The 24580-nt window shown below is 47.0% G+C and overlaps 1 protein-coding gene across 3 annotated transcripts in view; it reads left to right on the forward strand.

The window, feature by feature from the left end:
- LOC147106611 (N-acetyl-beta-glucosaminyl-glycoprotein 4-beta-N-acetylgalactosaminyltransferase 1-like) overlaps positions 1–24580 on the forward strand; it is a 950756-nt gene that overhangs the window by 528157 nt on the left and 398019 nt on the right. For 2 of the 3 annotated variants that reach the window (XM_086007621.1, XM_086007622.1), the window contains exons 5-6: positions 10323–10413; positions 24451–24551. In XM_086007621.1, the coding sequence (XP_085863747.1) occupies positions 10323–10413; positions 24451–24551 (192 nt within the window). Of the gene's footprint in view, positions 1–10322; positions 10414–10575; positions 10646–24450; positions 24552–24580 lie in introns of all 3 variants that reach the window. The other variant, XM_086007623.1, reaches the window with a different exon arrangement.

Here is a 24580-nt window from a genome sequence, read left to right on the forward strand (position 1 = left end):
GACCATTCGCAGGGAGAGGGGGGAGGAGGGGGAATAGTAGCTGTGAACTACACACACTTCAGACTTAGTATCAAAGCATGGACAGTTTGTTCTGTGGACTCAAGAGTGTTTCACATAGAACCCCTACAACTGGTATAAAAGAGAGCACTTTGATTTGGTGGAAAGGCAAGTTGATAAAGCTGCTTAAAAAAAAAGCAAACACATAGGCCTAGAAATTCGGTATGGCCCCGCCAGGTCTTTTGCGCCCGAAATTTTGCGCCCGCCAGGATTCCTGTAGCGCCCACCTAAAATTCAGTTGCGACGGGCCAAGACGGCGGCGGGCGCTATTGCAGGGTTTGGCCACCTCGCTAGGGGCGATGAATGTCACTTTCAGGCGTCCAGCTCCCGCTGCGGCACCCGATGCGGTGCGGCAGGCTGGGGTACTGCAGGCCTCCTCCTTCTCTTAAGGAGGAGCTGCCTGCAGCCGTCAGATCACCGGTGGATTCCCCCGGCAAATGAGCCCGGCACCACGGAGAAGTGCCGGGCTTGCGGGACTCAGACATCAATGCCGCCGGGAGGTGATGCAGGAGTCCGGGGAGGGAGGTGCGGGCAGGCGGCCGCTCCACCTTTATGCGCCGGCCTTTCGGAGCTGCAAGACCCCGTTTCACAAATGCTGTTTGCGGCTGCCATGGGCGAGGCGGCCGCAACTGAATTTGGCCATCAGGCCGGAATAGCATTGCAACCGGGGCGCTGCGCACACCGATGACGTCATCGGTGCCGGCGCGGCGCTACCGGCTAACGCCGATGTTAGGGTCCATCTGAATTTCGGGCGATAAAAAACTTCAGGCGCAAACCACTTTATAGCCAATAAGTGGGCGCAAACGCGACTGAATTTCTAGGCCACAGGATCCTAGGTTTTATGAATAGCATACAAAAGCAAAATGGTAGTGTAAGTTATGCAAAACATTGGTGAGGCTGCAGTTAAAATACTGGCCTAGAAATTCAGTTGGTTGCACCAGCCGTTAGCGCCTTAAGAGAAGTGAATTTCGGGCGCTATGCGTGTAGCGTCCGGGCGCAGCGCGATCTGCGCCTCGCCCCAAATTAAGTAGACATTTAGCGCCGGTGCAAAGTCTTAGCGCGCGCTCCTCATATCCTCGTGCAACGCCCTTTGCGCACCCCGATCCAGAACTTCAGTGGGATCGCCCCATTGTGCGGCCGGCGGCCCGAACGCTTGTTTAGTGGAACGCAACAGAGCCGACGCGGACCCCGGGGAGCGCAAATTAAAGGGCACTTACCCTGCACTATAAAGGGCAGCCATTTTGCGGCAAACACTCTTGTGCAACGGATTTCTGGAGAGAGACCAAGGAAGAGAGCTTTCTGGTTTGGGCCAACACTAGCTCAGGTATTTTTGGCTTCAGGCCAGAGCGTTGCAAGTGGCCTCTTGGATATTTGACTGTTTGGCAGCATATTATGGGGGCTGCATGGGGTGCCAACGCTGAGTTTCAGCGTCATGTCCGTAGGGCTCGCAGACGCGGTGTGAGAGGGGCAGCCCTGGCTAGACGCAGAGGGGGCAACAGGCGTCGGCAACATAGGCCTTACCCAGTCAGGGCATACCGCCAGCAGTGCTCCTACCTCAACATGAGTGGCGCGCGATGTGTAAAAAGGCTGAGATTCCGAAAGGAGGTGGTTGCAGAGATCTGCCATCTGCTTCGCACAGACCTGCGTCCAAAGCTCAGGAGCAGGACGTCTCTGTCGGTGGACGCGAAGGCGACGGTGGCCTTGAACTTCTATGCCACTGGCTCCTTCCAATCCGCTGCTGGGGACATTGCTAACATATCCCAGTTCGCCGTGCATTGCTGCATCCGTCAGGTGACCGATGCCCTTTTCAGAAGGAGACGCCAATTCATCTCCTTCCCCATGGCCCTGGAGAGGCAGCATCAGCGTGCACTGGGATTTGCAAGATTCGCGGCCTTCCCCTTGGTGCAGGGCGCCATTGACTGTACGCATGTGGCTTTGCGGGCACCTGTGGAGCATGCCGAGGATTACCGCAACCGGAAGGGCTACCATTCCCTCAATGTGCAGCTGGTGTGTGACCACAAGCAGCGCATCCTAGCTGTCAATGCCCGCTTTCCAGGCAGCAGCCACGATGCCTTTATCCTGCGGCAGACAACTGTGCGTGACATGTTCGAGGCACAGCCTCCCCCAAGAGGATGGCTTCTCGGGGACAAAGGCTATCCTTTGTGTACCTGGCTCATGACCCCGCTCCGCGCACCCAGGACCCCTGCTGAAGAGGCATACAACGAGAGTCATCAAGCGAGCAGGAACATAATCGAGCAAACAATTGGCGTCCTCAAGCAGCGGTTCCGCTGCCTGGATCATTCCGGCGGATCTCTGCAGTATTCGCCGGACCGAGTCTCCCAATTCGTCGTTGTTTGCTGCATGCTGCACAACCTGGTTCTCCGCAGGACTCAGGCACTGCCACCTCACGTTGGACCACCACCTCAGGAGGAGGAGCAGGAGGAGCATGAGGAGGAGGAGCAGGAGGAGGAGGAGTACCATCCCAGGAGGGAGCGAGAAGGTCCAAGGGCCGTCCGTCGGCGGCTTATTGAACGTCACTTCTAAGCCCCCTGTCAGGGAATGCCTTGTGGCCATGAAGGAACATGAACGCAGCCGCTCCGCAAGCCCTCAGCCGGCGAAGGCAACAAACATTTTCAAAACAAACATGGACACTCTCTGAATAAAGAGAAATCTTTATTTTAGACAAATGAAACCCCTTCCCACATGAAACCCAGAAACATTCAACGGCCCCAAAAAACAGTACATCAAATGACTCAGTCCCACAACCTGGGGAGGAATAACTGAACATTTGGACAAAAATGGCCTTCATCCTCGGCCTTAACCCAAAAAACATCCCCAGAAACAAAACAACCATCCCCAAAAGAAACATAGGCATCGCCATATAAAATAACACTTGGCCACACCGTCTACTTATTGGGCCGCGAGGCCGAGACCTTGTCGAGCCTTTTGGGGCCCCTGCCCGGCCTGCTGCTCCTCCGCAAGCTCTGCCCAGTGGCTGCTGCGAGGCTGGGGGAAGGCTCCTGAGGGTCAGATGTCCTTCCGGCAGATGCCCTTGGGGGGCGGCCTAGATGGGGTTTGGCCCTCGAGGGGCCGGCTGGTGATTGGCGCAGCTGTGCCTGGCCAACATCATTCGCAGCCGCTTGCCGTTGAGGCTCCAATGGGGGAGTGGCGGTGACGGCTGGAGGAATGTGTGCAATCTGGCGGATGGGAGGCGCTGGCTGGTGATGTGGCACTCTGGCACTCGCCCGGGCCCGCACTGCAGCATGCGCACCAATCTGCCGAAGGGCAGCCCGCTGTGCTGCTGCAGCGCGGCGGGTGTCCAGGCGATACCTGGCTGACGCAGCGCGTGTGGCAGCAGTGAGTGCCCCTGTTGCCCTGGTCTGCGACCGCAACAGAGCAGCCACTGTCTGGACGGCATCACTGATCAGCCGGCCACTCGCGGCATGTGAGGCCCCGAACTCGCGCACACTACTAGCCAGGGACTCGATCGCCTCAGGCATCCGTGCCACTACCCCCATCAGCTTGGTGTGCCGGCGATCCGAATCCTGGGCCATTTGATCCAGGTGGCGCGCCTCCTCTGAGTTGAACGTGTCCGGACTGGAGTCCGGACTCGCCCGCTGGGGAGCAGGGGGCCGAGCTGGCCGACCCTTGCCACGTTGCCGGCGGCGACTGGGCCCAGCAACTGCACTCCCCTCCGATCCTTCCCCCCTCTGGGGGGAAGGCCGCGGACCAACCGCAGCCCTCCTGGGTTTCTGGACGCCACTGGTCCCAGCAGCTCCACTCCCCTCCGACACTTCCTCCAGGCTCTCCTCCAGGGAAGACGTGTCCACTACTTCGGCATCTGCAGCCGGACCTGAGTGCTGCCCTGATGGTCCGCCTTCCTCTTCCTCCTCCTCCTCCTCCTCCTCCTCTTTGGAGGGGCTGTCACTGGCAGCTTCAGGGAGCTCCTCGTCACCAGCTGAAAGCAGGAAGGCACAAGAGTAGCTTTAGAGTGAGGAGAGGACGTCAGCGAGGGAGGCATGACTGGTGGCATTCAGCGCATTGGTCGGACAGTGGCAAAGGAGGTAGATCGGATGCGCAAGTGCGACGAGAGAGGTCCAAAAGGTGATGTCCTTACCATTGTGGCCCAGAAGAGGGTCGGCATCTCCACAGGCGACGGGCCCAATCACCCGGGCTCCCATGAGGCGACTCACGCACTCCTCCAGGGGAGTGAGCTCCTGGATCTGGGGGCGGCCTCCCCCGGTCTCCTCCTGGTGCCTTCAGTTGTTTGCAAGTTTTGCCTGCAAGAGAAAGGACGGCCTGTAAGTACGGTGTGTAGCCCTGATGTGGTGTGCACTGCCTCCCATGGTGGAATAGCTTGGCCAGTGTGTAGCCCTGATGTGGTGTGCACTGCCTCCCATGGTGGAATAGCTTGGCCAGTGTGTAGCCCTGATGTGGTGTGCACTGCCTCCCATGGTGTAAAGTGCAGAATGTGCAATTGATGTTCATGACTGTCCCATAGCTGCTGGCTGAGGGCTGGCCATTAGGGCTTTCAGGTCCCTTTGCCCATCATGTCAGGTGTACATGCAAGGATGAGGAGGAGACTGGAAAGGGTACTCACCCTGACAATCCTGGTCAGGTCATTAAACTTCTTCCGGCATTGGACATTGTCCCTGGGGGCATCGCCGGTGGCCGACACCCTGCGGGCGACCTCCCTCCAGGCTTTCCTATAGACGCTGGTGGGAGGCTTCCTGCCAGTGTCCGGGAACAAGATGTGCTGTCTCTTCTCCAAGGCCGTCACCATCACCTTCAAGTCATGGGCTGAGAAGCGCAGGGCACGCTCACGGGCCTTCTGTACCGTTGCCATGGCTCCTTCTGCTCACCAGCAGTGTTCAGGCCTAGCTGGAAGGCTGCAGTGTGCAGGCCGTTGCAGCAGACCAAGTCGACCCTTCCCCCTTTAAGAGCTGGCCGGCGCCACGGTGTCTGCTGTCAATCAAGAAATGACCACACTTGCGCTGCGCCCGGCCTCGGCGCTATCCCTCAGCACCGCCGGCTTAGCGCCTAAAGATAGTCGTGCATCGCCAGTTTTAGCGCTCCAACAACCTCTTAGGGCGAAGCTACTGAATATCGACGAAGTGCCCTCGACTTTGTGCCGGGCGCAAACTTTAGCGCCCGCCCGACTTTACCGCCCCAAAACTGGCTATACTGAATTTCTAGGCCACTGTGTCCAGTTTTGGGCTCCTTAATTTAGGAAAACTGTCAAGGCCAAGGAGAGGGAACTGAAGAGTTTCACTAAGATGATCCAGGAATAAGGAGAGTCTAGAGAAACTGGTGCTCTTCTCCTTAGAACAAAGAAGGCTAAAAGGGGATCTGGTGAGGGGTTTTATTTAGGTAAATGGGGAAAAATTCTTAGTGAGTCTGTAACTTGAAGACATATAATTTTTTTTAATGGAGATGGTTGTTGGAATATGGAATGCCCTACCAGAAACAGAATCAGATGGAAGCAGAATCCATAATAATTTAAAAGGGAAATGGATAAATATTTGATGAAAAAGAATTAAAAAATGTATGGGTAATACCCAGGGAAGCAGAACTAAATAGATAGTTCTTTCAGAGAACCAGCATGATGGGCTAAATGGCTTCCTTCTCTGCTGTAAATTTCTATGTTTCTATGATTATTGTTAGTTAAGAAGTTACTAATGTTTCAAAAAATATATACCTCATATATTACTGTGTTATAACAACAATTATAATGAGATCCATTAGGGATGAGGGTAGCATAATTGGTTGTTATGACACTTTTTCTAAATCTGGAATCTGGATTGAGGAAGGGGGATATCAGTATCTCCGCTCAACAAAGTGGTTTGAGTGTGGGAGTCTTAGCACAGTTGCTAGTCATTACCCAAGTTGGCAGGGGGATGGACAGCAGGATGTACCATTAGAAAGGAGAAACTAAGGGCACAAAGGATTGGGAGAAACGGATAGCACTAAAGTAAGAAATAGTAAGGTATTAGGTGGGGTCAGACTAAGAGAGAACTCAGGATGGTCTAAGATAGGTTTAAAGTATATGTATGTGACCGCATGAAGCATAGTAAACAAGGTTGGTGAGCTGCAGGTGTAAATATGGGAATATGATGTCATGGCAATAATGAAGACCTGGCTCAAAAAAGGGCAGGATTGGGTATTCCTGGATATAGGGTGTTCAGAAAAGATAGGAGGTGATGTGGCAGTATTGGTTAAGGAGAATGTTACAGTGCTGGAGAGAGAGGATGTCCTGGAGGGGTCAAGGACAGAATCTATATGGCTAGAGTTACGAAATAATAGAGGTGCCATTACACTACTAGGTGTATTCTTTAGGCCACAAACTAGTGTGAAAAATATGGAGGACCAAATTTGCAGAAAAATTACAGAGAGATGCAAGAACTATAGAGTAGTGATAATGGGGGAACAATGGACTGCCTTTAAAGAGGAAATAGTTCAGGTACAGTCAAGGTACATTCCCACGAGGGGGAAAGGTAGGGCAACTGGATGTCGAAAGAGATTGAGAGTAAGATGGAGCAGAAAAAGAGCGCGTATGACAGATGTCAGGTCAAAAATACATCTGAGAATCAGGCTAACTATAGCAAGTTCAGAGGAGAAGTGAAAAACAAAATAAGAGCGGGCAAAGAGAGGATATGAGAATAGAATGGCAGGTAACATAAAAGGTAATCCAAAAGTCTTCTATAGGCAAGACTGGTAACTGGTAAAATAGATAAGGGAGAACCAGTGGATGTGGTGTATTTGGACTTTCAGAAGGCTTTCGATAAGGTCCCACACAAGAGATTAGCGTGCAAAATTAAGGCACATGGGATTGGGGGCAAGGTATTGACTTGGATAGAGAACTGGTTGGCGGACAGAAAGCAAAGAGTTGGAATAAACGGGTCGTTTTCTGAGTGGCAGGCAGTGACTAGTGGGGTACCGCAAGGATCGGTCCTAGGACCCCAGCTGTTCACAATATATATTAATGATCTGGACGAGGGAATTGGATGTAATATCTCCAAACTTGCAGACGACACAAAGCTGGGCGGGAGGGTAAGCTGCGAGGAGGATGTTGGGAAACTCCAGTACGATTTGGACAGGTTGGGTGATTGGGCAGAAACATGGCAAATGCACTATAATGTGGATAAATGTGAGGTTATCCACTTTGGTGGCAAAAACAGGAAGGCAGATTATTATTTGAATGGCAATAGATTGGGAGAAGGGGAAGTGCAAAGAGACCTGGGTGTCCTTGTGCACCAGTCGCTGAAGGTAAGCATGCAGGTGCAGCAGGCGGTTAAGAAGGCAAATGGTATGTTGGCCTTCGTAGCAAGAGGGTTCGAGTACAGGAACAAGGATGTCTTGCTACAGTTGTACAGGGCCTTGGTGAGACCGCACCTTGAGTATTGTGTGCAGTTTTGGTCACCATACCTGAGGAAGGACGTTCTTGCCATGGAGGGAGTGCAGCGAAGATTCACCAGGCTGATACCTGGGATGGCAGGAATGACGTATGAGGAGAGATTGTGTCGATTGGGCTTATACTCACTGGAGTTTAGAAGATTGAGAGGGGATCTCATCGAAACCTATAAAATTCTGTCAGGTCTGGACAGACTAGGTGCAGGAAGGATGTTTCTGATGGCCGGGGAGTCCAGAACCAGGGGTCATAGTCTAAGGATAAGGGGTAAGCCATTTAGGACTGAAATGAGGAGGAATTTCTTCACCCAGAGAGTGGTGAACCTGTGGAATTCTCTGCCACAGAGGGCGGTGGAGGCCAGTTCATTAAATATATTCAAGAAAGAGTTGGATATGTTTCTTGAGGCTGAAGGGATCAAGGGATATGGGGAAAAGGCGGGGACAGGGTACTGAGTTTGGATGATCAGCCATGATCACATTGAATGGCGGAGCAGGCTCGAAGGGCCGAATGGCCTACTCCTGCTCCTATCTTCTATGTTTCTATGTTTCTATAAATAGTAAATGGGTAGTAAGAGGAGAGGTGGGGCCGATTAGGGACCAAAAAGGAGACCTACACATGGAGGCAGAGGGTATGGCTAAGGTACTAAATGAGTACTTTGCATCTGTCTTCACCAAGGAAGAAGATGCTGCCATAGACATAGTGAAGGAGGTGGTAGAGGAGACACTGGATGGGATAAAAATTGATAAAGACGAGGTACTAGAAAGGCTGGCTGTACTTAAAGTAGGTAAATTACCTGGACCAGATGGGATGCATCCTAGGACGCTGAGGGAAGTAAAGGAAGAAATCGCTGAGGTACTGGCCATAATCTTCCATTCCTCCTTAGAAACAGAGATGGTGCCAGAGGACTGGAGAATTGCAAATGTGACACCCTTATTCAAAAAAGGGTGTAAAGTTAAGCCCAGCAACTATAGGCCAGTCAGTTTAACCTCGGTAGTGGTGAAGCTTTTAGAAACAACAATCCAGGATAAAATTAACAGTCACTTGGACAAGTGTGGATTAATTAAGGAAAGCCAGCACGGATTTGTTAAAGGCAAATTATGTTTAACCAACTTGATCGAGTTTTTTGATGAGGTAACAGAGAGGGTTGATGAGGGCAATGCGGTTGACGTGGTGTACATGGATTTCCAAAAGGCGTTCGACAAAGTGCCACATAATAGGCTTGCCAGCAAAGTTGAAGCCCATGGAATAAAAGGGACAGTGACAGCATGGTTACGAAATTGGCTAAGTAACAGGAAACAGGGAGTAGTGGTGAACAGTTGTTTTTCAGACTGGAGGAAGGTATACAGTGGTGTTCCCCAGGGGTCAGTTCTGGGACCACTGCTTTTCTTGATATATATATTAATGACTTGGATGTGGGTGTACAGGGCACTATTTCAAAATTTGCAGATGACACAAAACTTGGAAGTATAGTAAACAGTGAGGAGGATAGTGATAGACTTCAAGAGGACATAGACAGGCTGGTGGAATAGGTGGACACGTGGCAGATGAAATTTAACGCATAAAAGTGTGAAGTGATATATTTTGGTAGAAAGAATGAGGAGAGGAAATATAAACTAAAGGGTACAATCCTAAAGGGGGTGCATGAACAGAGAGACCTAGGGGTATATGTGTACAAATCATTGAAGGTGGCAGGGCAGGTTGAGAAAGCAGTTAAAAAAGCTTATAGGATCCTGGGCTTCATGAATAGAGGTATAGAGTACAAAAGCGTGAACGTTATGATGAACCTGTATAAAATACTGGTTCGGCCTCAACTGGAGGATTGTGTCCAATTCTGGGCACCGCACTTTAGGAAGGATGTGAAGGCCTTAGAAAGGGTGCAGAAAAGATTTATGAGAATGATTCCAGGGATGAGGGACTTCAGTTGCGTGGATAGACTGGAGAAGCTGAGGTTGTTCTCCTTGGAGCAGAGAAGATTGAGAGGAGAGTTGATAGAGGTGTTCAAAATCATGAGGGGTCTGGACAGAGTAAATAGAGAGAAATTTTTCCCATTGGCAGAAGGGTCGAGAGCCAGAGGACACAGATTTAAGGTGATTGGCAAAAGAACCAAAGGCGACATAAGAAAAAAATTATTTATGCAGCGAGTGGTTAGGATCTGGAATGCACTTCCTGAGAGGGTGGTGGAGGCAGACTCAATCCTGGCTTTCAAAAGGGAGTTGGATAAGTACCTGAAAGAAAACAATTTGCAGGGCTACGGGGTAAGGGTGGAGGAGTGGGACTAGCTGAGGTGCTCTTGCAGAGAGCTGGTACGGGCTTGATGGGCTAAATAGCCGCCTTCCGTGCTGTAACCATTCTGTGATTCTATGATGCTGTACCACAAAGCGCCCGACATTTGGAACGAATTGACACTAAACTGGTAACATCACTCAAAGAGCTTTCAAGAATGGCTGGTGGTGAAGTAGATGAAGTTTTTGTGAGGTTGGGGTTAGGACCGCAGTTTACTGGCAATTGTACTGGAGAGTATTCCCACACAGTCTGCTCCTTCTAGCTGAGGACAGTTGATAAGTGACCTGCATGGAGAAAGGGAAAAACCCTTACTCTTGAAATATCACAAAAATGGGCAAATTCGTCGAGGGCCATATGTCTTAGATTATGATATAAAAACAGAAAATGCTGGAAACATTTTCTACAGATGCTGTCTGACCTGCTGAGTATTTCCAGCATTTTCTGTTTTTATTTCAGATTTCCAGCATCCGCAGTGTTTTGCTTTTGTCCGAGATTATGATGTTGTAACTGATACATAAGCCGCTAATGATCAGTGGATAAATATGAGAAGTGAAAAATTGTCTTTTTGTTTCAGACACGTACCTCAGTGAACAAAATTGCTGTTTCTCCAAAATGGAAGAATTATGGGCTTCGGATATTCGGTTACATACACCCCTACAAAGATGGTAAGGATGGAGTGAGATGGAGATAATCAGAAGTGTATCCAGTAGCCTGGAGGGACTGTATTCCTTCATTCCTCTTTGTTGGTGGTCATTGATATTGCAAAAACAAAAGCATGTTGAAAATGAACTGCTGACCGTTAACAGGCTCATCATTTTTGTGTGTAGGGAGCTGTGGACAAGACTCTCAATTATGCAAGACTGTCACTCCAGACAATCCAGAGGGAGGTAGAGCCAGGTAGAATGGTGCTTTATTACAAATTAAAATGGGAAATAACAGGCCATGGTTTGAACTGTCTGTCCCCATTTCCTTCGCCCTAACATTGGTGGCAGTGCCTTCAGCCTTCTCGGCCCACAGCTCTGAAAATCCCCCCCTAAACCGCTCCACCTCTCCACTTCTCTCTCCTCCTTTAAGACACTCCTTAAAATCTACCTCTTTGATCAAGCTTTTGGCCACCAATCCTACTATCGCCATCTTTGGCTCAGTATCAGTATTTGTCTGATTATGCTCCTATGAAGCACCTTGGGGCATTCTGCTATGTTACATGGGGCTATATAAATGTAAGTTGTTGTTGTTGAATCCAGTGTTGAACCCTGAGTGTGAACTGAACTGAATTTTTTCTGTCTGAAAATCGATGACTGGGAAAGGAGAAATGAGCCTGGCAACCAACACTGATATTTGATTTTAATGTACTGTTACCCATCTGCTGCTCTCTTGCCCAGTCTCCTGTTGTTGTTTCAGCAGCAGACTACAAATGGCATCACCTCTATTACCAAACATCAGTAGTAAGAAGAAATCTGAGAAGTTCTGATGATATCACCATTGATTGCAGCCAGTTTATCTCTTCCCCTCTTTCCTCAATGCTGTAGCAGACACACTCCAGTGTAGGTTTCTGTCTGTACTGCCTGGGCGTTCCACTGAATGGAAAATCAGGCAGAGAGGAGCCATAATGGATCATGCTCGATTTTCCCTCAATTTAAGTGAACTGAGGAGTGAAATCAGGAAGCACGTCTTCACACAAAGAGTGGTAGAAATCTGGAACTCGCTCCCCAAAAAGGTTGTGGATGCTGGGTCAATTGAAGCTTTCAAGACTGAGATTGATAATCAGGCAGAGTCAACATAGTTTTGTGCAAGGGAAATCATGTTTAACCAATTTATTGGAGTTCTTTGAGGGAGTAACATGTGCTGTGGTAAAGGGGAACCGGTGGATGTACTGTACTTAGATTTCCAGAAGGCATTTGACAAGGTGCCACATCAAAGGTTATTGCGGAAAATAAAAGCTCATAGTGTAGGGGGTAACATATTGGCATGGATAGAAGATTGGCTAGCTAACAGGAAACAGAGAGTAGGCATAAATGGGTCATTTTCTGGTTGGCAAGATGTAACGAGTGGAGCGCCACAGGGATCAGTGCTGGGGCCTCAACTTTTTACAATTTATATAAATGATTTGGATGAAGGGACCAAAGATATGGTTGCTGAATTTGCTGATGACACAAAGATAAGTTGGAAAGTAAATTGTGAAGAGGACATAAGGAGGCTACAAAGGGATATAGATAAGTTAAGTGAGTGGGCAAAGATCTGGCAAATGGAGTATAATGTGGGAAAATGTGAAATTGTCCCATTTTGGCAGGAAGAATAAAAAGAAGCATATTATCTAAATGGTGAGAGATTGCAGAGCTCTGAGATGCAGAGGGATCTGGGTGTCCTAGTGCATGAATCGCAAAAGGTTAGTATGCAAGTACAGCAAGTAATTAGGAAAGCTAATAGAATGTTATTGTTTATTGCGAGGGGAATTGAATACAAAAGTAGAGAGGTTATGCTTCAGTTATGCAGGGCATTGGTGAGACCACATCTGGAGTACTGTGTGCAGTGTTGGTCTCCTTATTTAAGGAAGGATGTAAATGCGTTGGAAGCAGTTCAGAGAAGGTTTACTAGACTAATACCTGGAATGGACGGGTTGTCTTATGAGGAAAGGTTGGACAGTCTAGGCTTGTATCCGCTGGAGTTTAAAGGAGTAAGAGGTGACGTGATTGAAACATATAAGATCCTGAGGGGTCTTGACAGGGTGGATGTGGAGAGGATGTTTCCTCTTGTGGGAGAATCTAGAACGAGGGGTCACTGTTTAAAAATAAGGGGTCGCCCATTTAAGACAGATGAGGAGAAATTTTTTCTCACAGAGGATCGTGAGTCTTTGGAACTCTCTTCCTCAGAGGGCGGTGGAAGCAGAGTTTTTGAATATTTTTAAGGCAGAGGTAGATAGATTCTTGATAAACAAGGGGGTGAAAGGTTATCGGGGGTAGGTGGGAATGTGGAGTAATCAGATCAGCTATGATCCTATTGAATGGCGGAGCAGGCTCGAGGGACCAAGTGGCCTACTCCTGCTCCTAATTCATAGGTACGTATGTTTGTATTTTTGTTCGGTAAGGGTATCAAGGGATATGGAGCAAAGGCAGGTAAATGGGATTGATCTGCCACGATTTAATTGAATGGCGGAACGGCCTCTAGCAGCTGAATGGCTTCCTCTTGTTCCTGTGTTCATAAATGAATGTGCCTGGCAACTTGCAATGATGTTTTCTTTTAATGTGCTGTCACCCATTTGCTCCCACGGCTCAATCTCCTACCTCCCCTCCTATTGTTTCAACAGCAGAGTACAGTTGGAAGTGCCACTATGGTCAAGTGGGCTCCATCACTGTCGTTGAATTCTCCCACACCTGATTTTCCTCCCTGAATGTCTGTCCAGGTGATAATTCATGTTCAGGGAGTGAAGACGAAAATCTACTCTGGTGTGTTCTGTCTTGTTGGAACAATTGGACCTTAGGACAGTGCTAATGACGTTGGCTTCAGCTTTCTGGTTCCACACAGTACTGGGCTAATTTCAAAATTTACTAGAGGGATAAGGAAAATAATCTGCTGAATGACTCTGGAAGATGGAACTAATGAGCCAGAAGCTCATCACATTAGCATTACTTCAGGGTAAATTACTCAACCATTTAAATGAAGTAACACCTTTCCCACCCCTATGTGACATAAAACTAGATTTATTATCTGTGTGTGTAATGCCGTATAACCACTTTCACGCACCATCACTCATGACAGCATCTTCAAAGTACAGCTGTATAAAAGTAAACAGTGAAGAAAAATAAAATAGAGGCTGGTGAATGCTCAATGTTTATTGGTCAGTTAAACATTCTTCAAAACAATAGCACAGCTATGAGGGGTTCAGGCCTGGAAGGTGACCTAGTCTGAGGTCAAGAACGAGTACGAGTTAGATATTCATGCTACATGTCAGCGATAAAAGAGGCAAAGGAACATAGGAACAGGAGTAGGCCATTCAGCCCCTTGAGCCTGTTCCGCTGTTCAATTAGATCATGATTGATCTGTACTTCAACTCCATTTACCTGCCTTTCATCCATACCCCTTGATACCCTTACCCAACAAAAATCTATCGAGCTCAGTCTCGAAAGCTCCAATTGTCCCAGCATCCACAGCCTTTTGGGGGAGAGGGAATTTCAGATTTCCACTACCCTCCTGATTTCATTCCTAAATGGCCTCGCTCTAATCTTAAGATTGTGCCCCCGTGTTCTTGATTCACCCACCAGAAGAAAAATGTTCTCTGTATGTTCCCTATCAAATCTTTTTAAACAAAGGAAATATTATTATTATTAATAGATCTCCTATGGTGTTTCTCATATGTATTTCGATATTGGCCAGGGAGTTTTCCCCAGTGTTGAGTTTCCAAGGACCAGTGCTTGATCAGGTGGTCATTTGCAATGGTTCAGCCCTGGATAACTGACTGTAGCCACCATATCAGAAGTTAGCACTAAAGCGCCTCTTAATGTCCGTCTCTGGCCCCAGTGTGAACGCCATCTCCCCTCAATGACACAATTAACCTGTATAAAACACTGAGAACAAATGAAATCTTCTTTCTTCTGCTGCTTGCAGATCAGTTATTTGTAACTTTTATACCTGGTTGTCACATTGTAGTCCCACCGGAGCAGGATGAAAGCTATAACCTCCCCGATCTATGACACCACACAAGCGCACCCCACACGACATGCACTGCTCCCCACACCACACGGGTGTACGGTAGCATAGTGGCTATGTTACTGGACTAGTAATCCAGAGGCCTGGACTAATGATCCAGAGACACAAGTTCAAATTCCATCATGGCATCTGGGGAATTTAAATTCATTTAATTAATAAATCTGGAATAAAAAGCTAGTATCATGGTGATCATGAAACTATTGGATTGTCGTAAAAACCCATCTGGTTCACTGATATCCTTTTAGGGAAGGAAGTCTGCCGTCCTTACCTGGCGTACATGTGACTCCAGACCCACAGCAATGTGGTTCACTCTCAACTGTCCTCTGAAATGGCCGAGCAAGCCACTCAGTTGTACCAAATTGCTACAAAGAAGTCACAACACGGACTGCAGTGGTTCACCACCACCTTCTCAAGGGCAATTAGGGATGGGCCATAAATGCTGGCCTTGCCCATATCCCATGAACGATAAAACACACACACACATATTTCTAACATTAAATGACTAACTTTGTGTACACATTTTTTCAGTTTCTTTTTGAGAATTGTGTAATTTTTTTCATGTGAAATTCCTCAGTTGGGAGAGTGCACAAGTCTGATTTCTGCCCAGGTGGCAGGGCCTATTTCGACCAGAACTTTAAATTCCGGTATGAGGGTTAGGCAGATCTTCCGTCAAATCCAAATCATAGAGACAGGGCAGGTCGCCATGCCTGCCCCAGCCTGACCCAATCCACCCATGTAAGACTCAGCCTTATGTCCTCCTCCCCGCCACCCCACCCCCCCCCCCCCACCCTCCCAAAGCCTAACTCGGCCAAAGGAAAAACATTTTCTTTGGAAGCCTTTGGTTCACTCTGGAGCCACTCTGCCATAGCGAATGTAATTGACCTGCTCTGGAATTGATTACCTTATTCTCGTAAAGGTTTGTGGCCTTCAGAACCTAAAAAGGACACAAGCTGAGGTCTCCACTGCCGTGAGTTTGTCTGAGACCTTTCAACGTGTAAGTGTAGGAATTCCCTGGTGAGGTCCAGGATCTCCCCACAACGCTCCCCCATTTCATCCACTGCAACTTCATCGTCCTCTTTAATTAGTGGAATATAAATGCTACTAGTGCTAACTTTACATGCTTTGCACTTTGAAATTACACTCCTATAGTGTGAACGGGCTACTTTAAATTCCTTTCTTGAGATCGAAGGGAAAGGCCTATGTGAGCTAAATGGTTAAATAATCAACCTGCTCTTCTCCATAGCTATGAAACTGGCCGCACATCCTGTCTTGCCTGGGTGAATGGAATAGATAAACTGCTCTTGTCCATATCAGGTTGCTTGGATTATATGACCTGTCCTTGCTTCTATCAGTGTAGCTGGAGCATTGACAGACTGCTTGCTTTTTAAACATTTTTAAAAAGGATATACTCTTGTCTGTATAGCTAGACTATGCAATCTTCAGTCCTCATCACATTTACCTGGATTACATGACCTGCCTGTCTCTATCAGATGATATGACCTGCTCCTGCATCAGAACACATGACGTGCCCCTGCATGTATCATGTGACCTGGATTACATGAACAGCCTCATCCTCTGTCAGACTCGATGACCTACCCTAATACAATAGCAAAATACTGCGGATGCTGGAAATCTGAAATAGCAACAGAAAATGCTGGAAGCACTCAGCAAGCCAGATGAAGGGTCCCAGACCTGAAACGTTAACTCTGACTCTCTCTCCACGGATGCTGCCTGGCCTGCTGAGTGCTTCCAGCATTTTCTGCTGTTATTTTAGATAACCTGCCCCTTTTCTATGTCCATACAGTTGGACTACATGATCTGTAAAACATTGGTAGAGTTGGCACTGCAGTGTCTTCTGTTTGATTTTAAAAATACAATCTATTAAATATTTTAGAATCAGACACCCACCCAAAAAAAAGACTCCATAGCCATATAAACCCATTGGCCTGTAATGATTTTGTGTTATGCCTTTTATGCAAAGAGTGCTCTAAACTACCCCATTCGTTGGCACTCAGAAAACTCTTTTGCCTCTCTGTTTTGCAGAACCCGCTGCCTTCACAAAAATCTAGGCTGACACTCCAGTGCAGTGCTGAGGGAGTGCTGCACTATCGGAGGTGCCGTCTTTCAGATGAGACATTAAACTGAGGCCCCGTCTACACTCTCAGGTGGACGTAAAAGATCCCAGGGCAATATTTCGAAGAAGAGCAGGGAGTTCACCCCGGTGTCCTGACCAATATTTATCGCTCAATCAACATCACAAAAACAGATTATCTGGTCATTATCACATTGCTGTTTGTGGGACCTTGCTGTGTGCATAGTGGCTGCCACCGATTATACTTCAAAAGTAATTAATTGGCTGTAAAGTGCTTTGGATTATCCTGAGGTCATGAAAGACACTATAGTATGTTCTTTCTTTCACTCCTCAGCCAGGGTCTTTTTGCATATTTGTACAGACAGAGTTTTGGCATGTGGCTTTGAGCATGCCGAGTTGCTTTTCCTGTTGGTGGAACGGCCTCTTTTTGCACGGAATGCCTCCTATATTAACGGGGTGGGAAGTGGGAAGTTTTGCCGTCGCTCAGGTCCTGCCGAATTTACTGGCAGGACCTGATTAACATTTTTTGTCGCCACTTCCTGGCCGCAGCCAGCCACATTGAGAGGTAGGCCTTCAGCACCAGGCTGCAGCCAAGGAGCAGAGGGAGGGAGAGATCGGGTGTTCGGGGGGGGTCATCGATGGGGGGGCGCAGGAAACATCGGGGTTCGTGGGGGGGGCATCGAGCGGGGGGCCAGAGAGATCAGGCCGTGGGGGGCAGGGTGGAACGTCGATGGGAGCGCCGGAAAGATCGGGGTCGTGAGAGGCATCGATGGGGGGGGCCCAGAGAGATCGGGGCCAGTGGCGGGGGGGGGAGAATATCGATGGGGGAACCGGAGAGATCGGGGGGAGGGGAGATCATGGAAGCAGCCAGAAAGATCAGGGGAGGAGAGGAGAAGCTGGCGAGGGACCTGTGGAGGACATGGGGGGACGAGGGGTGGAGGAGATTGTGGGCCGTGGAGGACATTGGGAGAGCATCGGATTGCTGGGGAGGTTAACAGGTTTGCTTGGTGGGTCGCGGGGAAGCATTCCTGCTCGTCAGGGCCCACAACCAGTGCTGGAAAAGCACTTACCCGTTCCATACAGCAGTCCTCATATCCCTTTAGCTACTGGATTTCCAGAGGCCTACGAAACCCTGCCAGCCATTATTAAAGTTGGAACAGAGAAAAAATCTGAGGCATGCAGCTTCATTCAAATATTTAAATGAGCGACCGGCCTCCTGGGAACGAGTTGGTCGTCCGCCCCCAGTCCCGCATCCATTAAAACTGGAAGTGGGTGGGTTCGAGGCGGGTTGGGCTCAGGTTTGAGATTTTTTTTTACATTTCTATTTCCCGCCCGACCCAAACCCATCTGTTTTTTGAGGTTAAAATTCCCCCTTATGTTTCCATGTACAGGAAATAGAAAGCGATGTCTAGGACTGCAAACGCTCTTGACCGTCAGTCCATCTGCCTTCAGCCTTTTCTGAGTTATGGCCTCAAATAGGAGCTTAAGGGGGAGAAATTAGGTATTGCCCCATTTGGGGCGCAATTATTGGCCGGGCGCAAAGTTTAGCGCCTGGCGCTAATTATCGCCTCCAACTGCAAGCTTGGCTTTTATCGCCTCTGGAGGTGATTGGAGCGCTAAATCAGGCACTACACACCTGTCTTAAGGTGCAAAGGCCGAGGAGCGAGGCGCTACCTCAGAGCGCTGGCGAAGCTCATGTGATGTCAGTCAGCAATGGAACACGGACACAATGGCGCCAGCCAGTTCTTAAAGGGAAGTGTCAGTCTTGCTCTCCATCCACACCCTGCTCATTGCAGCCTTGAATCTCGGCCTGGAGAGACCTGTACGTCAAATCTGTTGGAAAGAACAATGGAGAGGCCCAAAGAGCTCAGAGAGCAGCCCCCACAGTCTCTTCTAAATCGATACAAGGAATGTCAAATCATAATGAACCTGCAAAGTGCTGCTCAGTACCCAAAATTCCTTCACACAGCGTTGAATCTCTCCAGAAGTCTCTCTCTCTCTCTCAGAATGTGTGGTGTAAAAATATCGCCGACAAAGAAAGGCAGGAAGTGGCCGCCTTTAAATAGCGCTCCCCCAGTCCCTTCCTGACTGCAAAACGCTCCTCTCTACCTGTCGTTGCAAGAGGCAGGCGGAAAGGCAGGGGGCGCCACTCAATATCCGGTCCAGGGCGTTGCACACTCGAATGACATCACGATCTGCGGGCGCAGGAGATTGTGGCAGTAGTGTTTAGCGGCGCCGCAAAATGTCTGGTCAATTTCGCGAACGACGCAAACATCGCCGCGCCCGGGTGCTAGTTGATTTGCGGCCCACTAGCGCCCTCTTAGGGTGCTAACGGGAGGCGCTAATCAACCAAATTTTTCCCCCTAACTTTTTTTTACGCTGTGCTTGTTCTAACACAATGCACACATGCGTGAGTAGTGTGTGAGCCCTTCCTGTCCAAGCATGGCAAAGGGCAGGAATAAGTGAATTTAACATGGTGTTAATTGAGCATGATGGGTTTCCGACCCACTGGAATAAAAGAAGGCTGATTCCACTGATTCTTCTGGGGTCAGCCTAGCTAACATTTTCAGTGGACATCATTTTGTCTCTGTGATCACAGAAATCACAGAAATCCCACAGTGCAGATAGAGGCCATTTCGGCCCATCGAGCCTGCACCGACACATATTCCACCCGATCCCCGTAACCCCTACACCAACACATATCCCACCCTATCCCCGTAACCCCACGTATTTAATCCCCCTAACACTAAGGGTCAATTTATCATAGCCAATCAACCTAACCCGCACATCTTTGGACTGTGGGAGGAAACCGGAGCACCCGGAGGAAACCCACGCAAACACGGGGAGAATGTGCAAACTCCACACAGACAGTCACCCGAGGCCGGATTCGAACCCGGGTCCCTGGCGCTGTGAGGCAACAGTGCTAACCACTATGCCACCATGCCGCCCATATGTTTGTGATGTTTGTGACCATTGAAATCAATGTAATAAAAATTGGGAGAAATGTAAAACGGGCTGTACATTTGCTATTACCCATTTTACACTATCGCACAAAGTCAAAATTACCCACAGTGAGCTTCTGATGTGAAATATGCCTCCCATTGAGAGCTTGCTGATTCTGCAGTGGAATATTCTGTTCTGCTGCAGAAAAGTCTAAACAGCATCACTCGTGCCATAGAATCATAGAAATTTATGGCACAGAAGGAGGCCATTTAGCCCATCATGTCTGTGCCAGCTAAGAAGAGCTCTCCAGCCTAATCCCACTTTTCCATGGGGGGCAAATTTTAAAAGTTAATCAAAGTATTTCTTTTCTCCCCCAATGGGAGGTGAGAGGTGCTGCAGTACCAGATAGACAACATTTTAAAATGTTTCCATGAATGTAATGTCAGAGCAAGTGAAGCAGAGGAAAGGGGCCCTCTTTGGCACCCCCAGGCTACCATCCACACAGGAGAGCAGCCTAGAGTGCCTGACAAGAGTTGGCAAGGCATGTTAATGCAGACAGTGCTATTCATAGAAGTTGGACAGTGAGGAATATGTTTAGCGATGTCACCAGGGCAATCTAGGTAGGACTACTCACCAATTATTTATATTAAGTAGCTGTCCAAAGTATTGATGCCACAATGTGCCGGCTGCCTTTCACACTATCTTACAGTCCTTTGAATACTTACCACTCACCGTATTCTGCAGCCGGGCACATTTAGATGTTTAACTCTTCTTTCAGTCACCTCTGTTAAGGGATTCGCCACCCTCCAAAAAGATCTTTCCATCTGAATGTAGCTGCTTAATGCATTTACATGTGATCGGACCCACTAGGCACTGCATGATGACATGTGGCTATTGTACTTCAGATTCTCAATGCTTCTTCTCTGTGTAGGACCAGGCAGGTTCCACATCTGCCGATTTGGTGGCATTAATAACTGGGTCATAGAAGGATGTAGAGGGGCCACTTCACTCTCACGAAGCTCACTGACATACAATAGCCAGCCACCCCACTTACACCTGCCACAAGGGGAAAACCTAGAAGGAGCAGTACATTGGGTCATCAAAAGGAAACACTGGGTTGTTAAACACTGGGACCCATATATCAATTTTAGGACAGTAACATTTGGTTACTCTTCAGTTACTGAGTCCCTTTGCTGTTCTTGGTATGGTGTTGGATAATGGCTAAGTAGAGGGAATGAATGGTACTTTAGATGGAACAACTGACAATGCAGGTGAAAGTGGATTTGTACACATAGTGAGGATATAGAGATGACTGTTAACTCTTTGTGCCTTAATTTTCATACATTTCAAGTTCATTACAATATTGTAATTAATCCTCCTCCCCGCCCCAACCCTCCGCCCCATTGTATGTTGTCGGAAAGTGTGTGTGAGGTCTCCGGTCTGACTATCGGAAAATCTTTGCTGTTTTTTACGAAACCGAGAATTGTTTGATTTTGTTTTCTCAACTCTAAACATGTCGACAAACATAAAATTATTAGGATCTTACAGCTTACTGTGAACTGACGTTTAGAAGGCCAAATTGGAAAGGAATCCCAGTTTATATTAATTACAATCCTGAGAGGTTTGAGTTAATTCCTGATTATTCTCTGTGCACAAGCACTTGCCTTGTGTGATTTCAAGACTTCTTCGCATGTTTGATACATTCTGTACACCTAATATTTTTACACTGCAGTGTAATAAAGTCCGACCTGTGCAAGATGTTTACTAACTGGTTTAAATAAACTAATTGACATTGAATATAATGAATATTCCATAATTATAATTCTGTTTACTCAAAATATTTTTTTCTTGTGGAAGTGGAGACCAGTTGTGCAGGTCACGAGCACATTAGGGGCTTCTCCTATGAACGCTCTCATTGCTGCTGTGGCTGGCCTTTGGCTCCAAAGTCCAAGGTACAGTCATGGCCAGCTTCAATTCACCTGGAGAAAGGCACCGGCAATGGTAACGGAGGAATTCTGATGCCCACTGTTTTATCTAAGAATATAGATGTGTTTTTACATTATTTTAATGCAGAACACAGACAGAACCGGTAAACAGAATTGGTTCTCAAAATTCCTGTCTTTTCCCCTCAGTGATGATGATAACATCGGAGAAGGGTGCATTTCAGGGCCGAAGAAATTATACTGTAAGGATAGGCACATATAGATTTTTAAATAAATAAGTTAGACAGATAATGTGGAGTGAAAAGGGTTGTCAGGATTAAAACACAGAAGGTGGGTGTATAAGAGAGGAGATTGCTGCAATATAAAAAGGCAATGTTGCTTTAGAGCACACATCAAAGGTTTTGTACAACAAAGCTATGGCTCAGGAAAAGCAATGATAGGAAGTAACAGTATGGTATGAAAAGACATGAGGCCCCTCATTCCTATCTGGCAATCTGTTCAAAGGATTGGGGGGCCCTGAAACACCAGATAGTGTTGCATTCAGCAGGAAGTAGACAATGGTATAAAAAGAGATTCAACATGTGACTCAGTAGAAACCTTGCTTTGCCGACAAGACCAAGTACGTGAATAGGTTGGATAAGCCATTCTTACAATTTACCCCGAGAAGTTCCCTGCACACATGGTTTCAGTCATGGTACTAAGTGTGTACTATTCTGTATGAAATGTTAAATGATGAATGTTTTGAAGCAAGAATAAATGAACTGAATTCTCAGACATATTACTGTCTCTAGCTTTAGAAATCTGTTTAAAGGAATTATCCCATTATTTTATACTTACACAGATTAGCAGGCAATTAAGGTGCTTTTTCGGGATGTTGCAGGACAATACTTTGGAGGCTGATGGAATAATCAGAGTAGACTGGATTTTGCATTTGTGAGGACTATGTAGAGCAGGTTGTGACTTCATACAAGATTGCTGTGCATTGTAAGGCTCAGGGGAAATCCAGTTACATTGTTGTCATTGACTTTTGTGATGCTTTCAGTCTAGTGCCTCATGTAGCCCTCATAATGAAGCTGGAAGCTCAAAAAGTTCCAAAGTCAATGTAGTGTTCAGTAAATCTTTCCTCTTTTGAGAGATAGTGTACATGGGTGAGGCAAGATTGTCCAGTCATCAATCCTGTGCGATAACTTCATTAATGATGTGTTGAATCGCATCATGAGGTCATCTCAGTGTCTGTAACAGACATTTCTGAAAGTATTGCAGTGCCGTTTCTCACAGATGATATTGTATTAGTGATAGACTAGTGCACTTGTTGTGGTACTAAACTAGCAACCCAGACGTTGTGAGCCCAAATCCAACGATGGCAAGTTGTGAATCTAGTTCATTAAATCTAGTAATTATTAAAAAATGACAATGAAAGTTGCTGCATTGTTATCCGTGTCCTTCAGGAAAGGGAACCTGCCATCCCTATCTGGTCTGGCCTACGTGTGTTACAGTTTTGCAGATTTTACATTACGTATTTCTTCGGACTTAGCATTACTAGTTACTTCCACACTTGATCCTCATTTCACCTATGATTGGAAGGCACTTTTATTGCCATGTATCTGATTAAATGATAGCACAACCTAGGGATTTACAGCATGGAACCCGTATTAAATACTGACTACTACGATCTCATTTGCCTCCAAGAGCCTCAGCCCCTCTCTGTGAAAGCCAGACTGAAAAGCACTGTCGAATGGCAAGCTACAGGGTTTATCATGTGTGATGGCTTAGGGGAAGCTCTTCATTTTAATTTAGTCACGGGATGTAAGTGACACAAGACTGCATTTTTTGCCCATCTCTAATTGCCCTGACAATTGTGTGGCTAGCTTGATCACTTCATAGGACATTAATAGTCACATTAAAGCATTTTGGGTTTTTTACCCAAATAAGAGATTTTCCCTTAGGTTTTTAAAGTTGGATCAAATAAAAATTATCATAAAACTAAGAAACACAGGAGAAGCTGTGGACAAAATAGTCAATTTTTATCACTCATCGTGATTCTCTGAGACATTGTAAAAGTTAAGCGCTCTAGCAAGCATTTGAAGGGGACCTCGTAGTTCAACATGATGGGCCACAATTTGCTACAGGAGTGAAACTAATGACTTGACTTTGCACATTTAGGCTCCAAATTTTTTGTGTAGCAAGTTGCTGAAAGTGTGATCTGATAACGATGCAGCGAGGGAGCCTGAGCCTCAGGGACCAGAGTGAACAGGGAAAGCAACTGTATATCCCTTTAACTAATCAAATTGAAGGGTGGTGAATTTAACAGTACAAGAAAGTTTAAATTAGAGTGGGTGAATTCAATGTCAAATCAGGTACAGAAAGAGAAATAAAGAGGGAAAGAAAGATTGGAATACGAGAGAGAGAGAGAGAAGAGAAAAAAAGGAAAAGTTTTTATAAAGTTTAAATTTTACATTTTTAGAATCTCCAACAACAATTAAAACCTGAAGGAATGAGACTCCATGCTTATAATAGTTCATGTTTAGTGCCAGAGACATTGTTTGGCAGTAATTCACACTTATCATGACGTTATAAGGGTACTTAGACTGAAATGACTTGATTTAACTTTCTGTGGCGGGGTTTAGTTTGTATCTACCGCGCAAATACAGCAACTTCACGTCGTTCTGTGCGCTTAATGGAGAGCCAGGCAACATGATGCCAGTTTCTCAAAGCTAAAGGCGGAGTGGCGTAACTCGGACAGCAACTTTTAGACTTCCGTGTTTAACCGTGCATCTGCCCTCGCCTGAAGGGGCTGCAGCATTTGTATATAAACGGTGAGCGCCTTAGCCGCCCTGTTATTTTGACAGCAAGTTATGGCCTCATGTTTGTAGGAACACTGCAGAAAATGCATTCCTTTCTCATGCAGTCTTTCACACTCTCATGTGTTCTATCTACAGGCACAGTGGACCCTGAAATTATTAGCAACATGTCTACATATCTCCAGCTTTATTGATCACTTTTCATTTATATTTTCCCAGGTGATTTCCAGTTTGCAATTGCGTCTGACGATAATTCTGAGTTTTGGCTCAGTTCTGATGAAAGTCCTGCGAATGCCAGACTGCTGATGCATGTAGGCAAGGTACAGAATGTCAGTTCAATCTCACTTAT

The sequence above is a fragment of the Somniosus microcephalus genome, chromosome 15 (genome assembly GCF_052327205.1).
Source record: "Somniosus microcephalus isolate GS21.2 chromosome 15, FLI_Smic_1.0, whole genome shotgun sequence".
In the NCBI taxonomy this organism is placed as follows: Eukaryota; Metazoa; Chordata; class Chondrichthyes; order Squaliformes; family Somniosidae; genus Somniosus; species Somniosus microcephalus.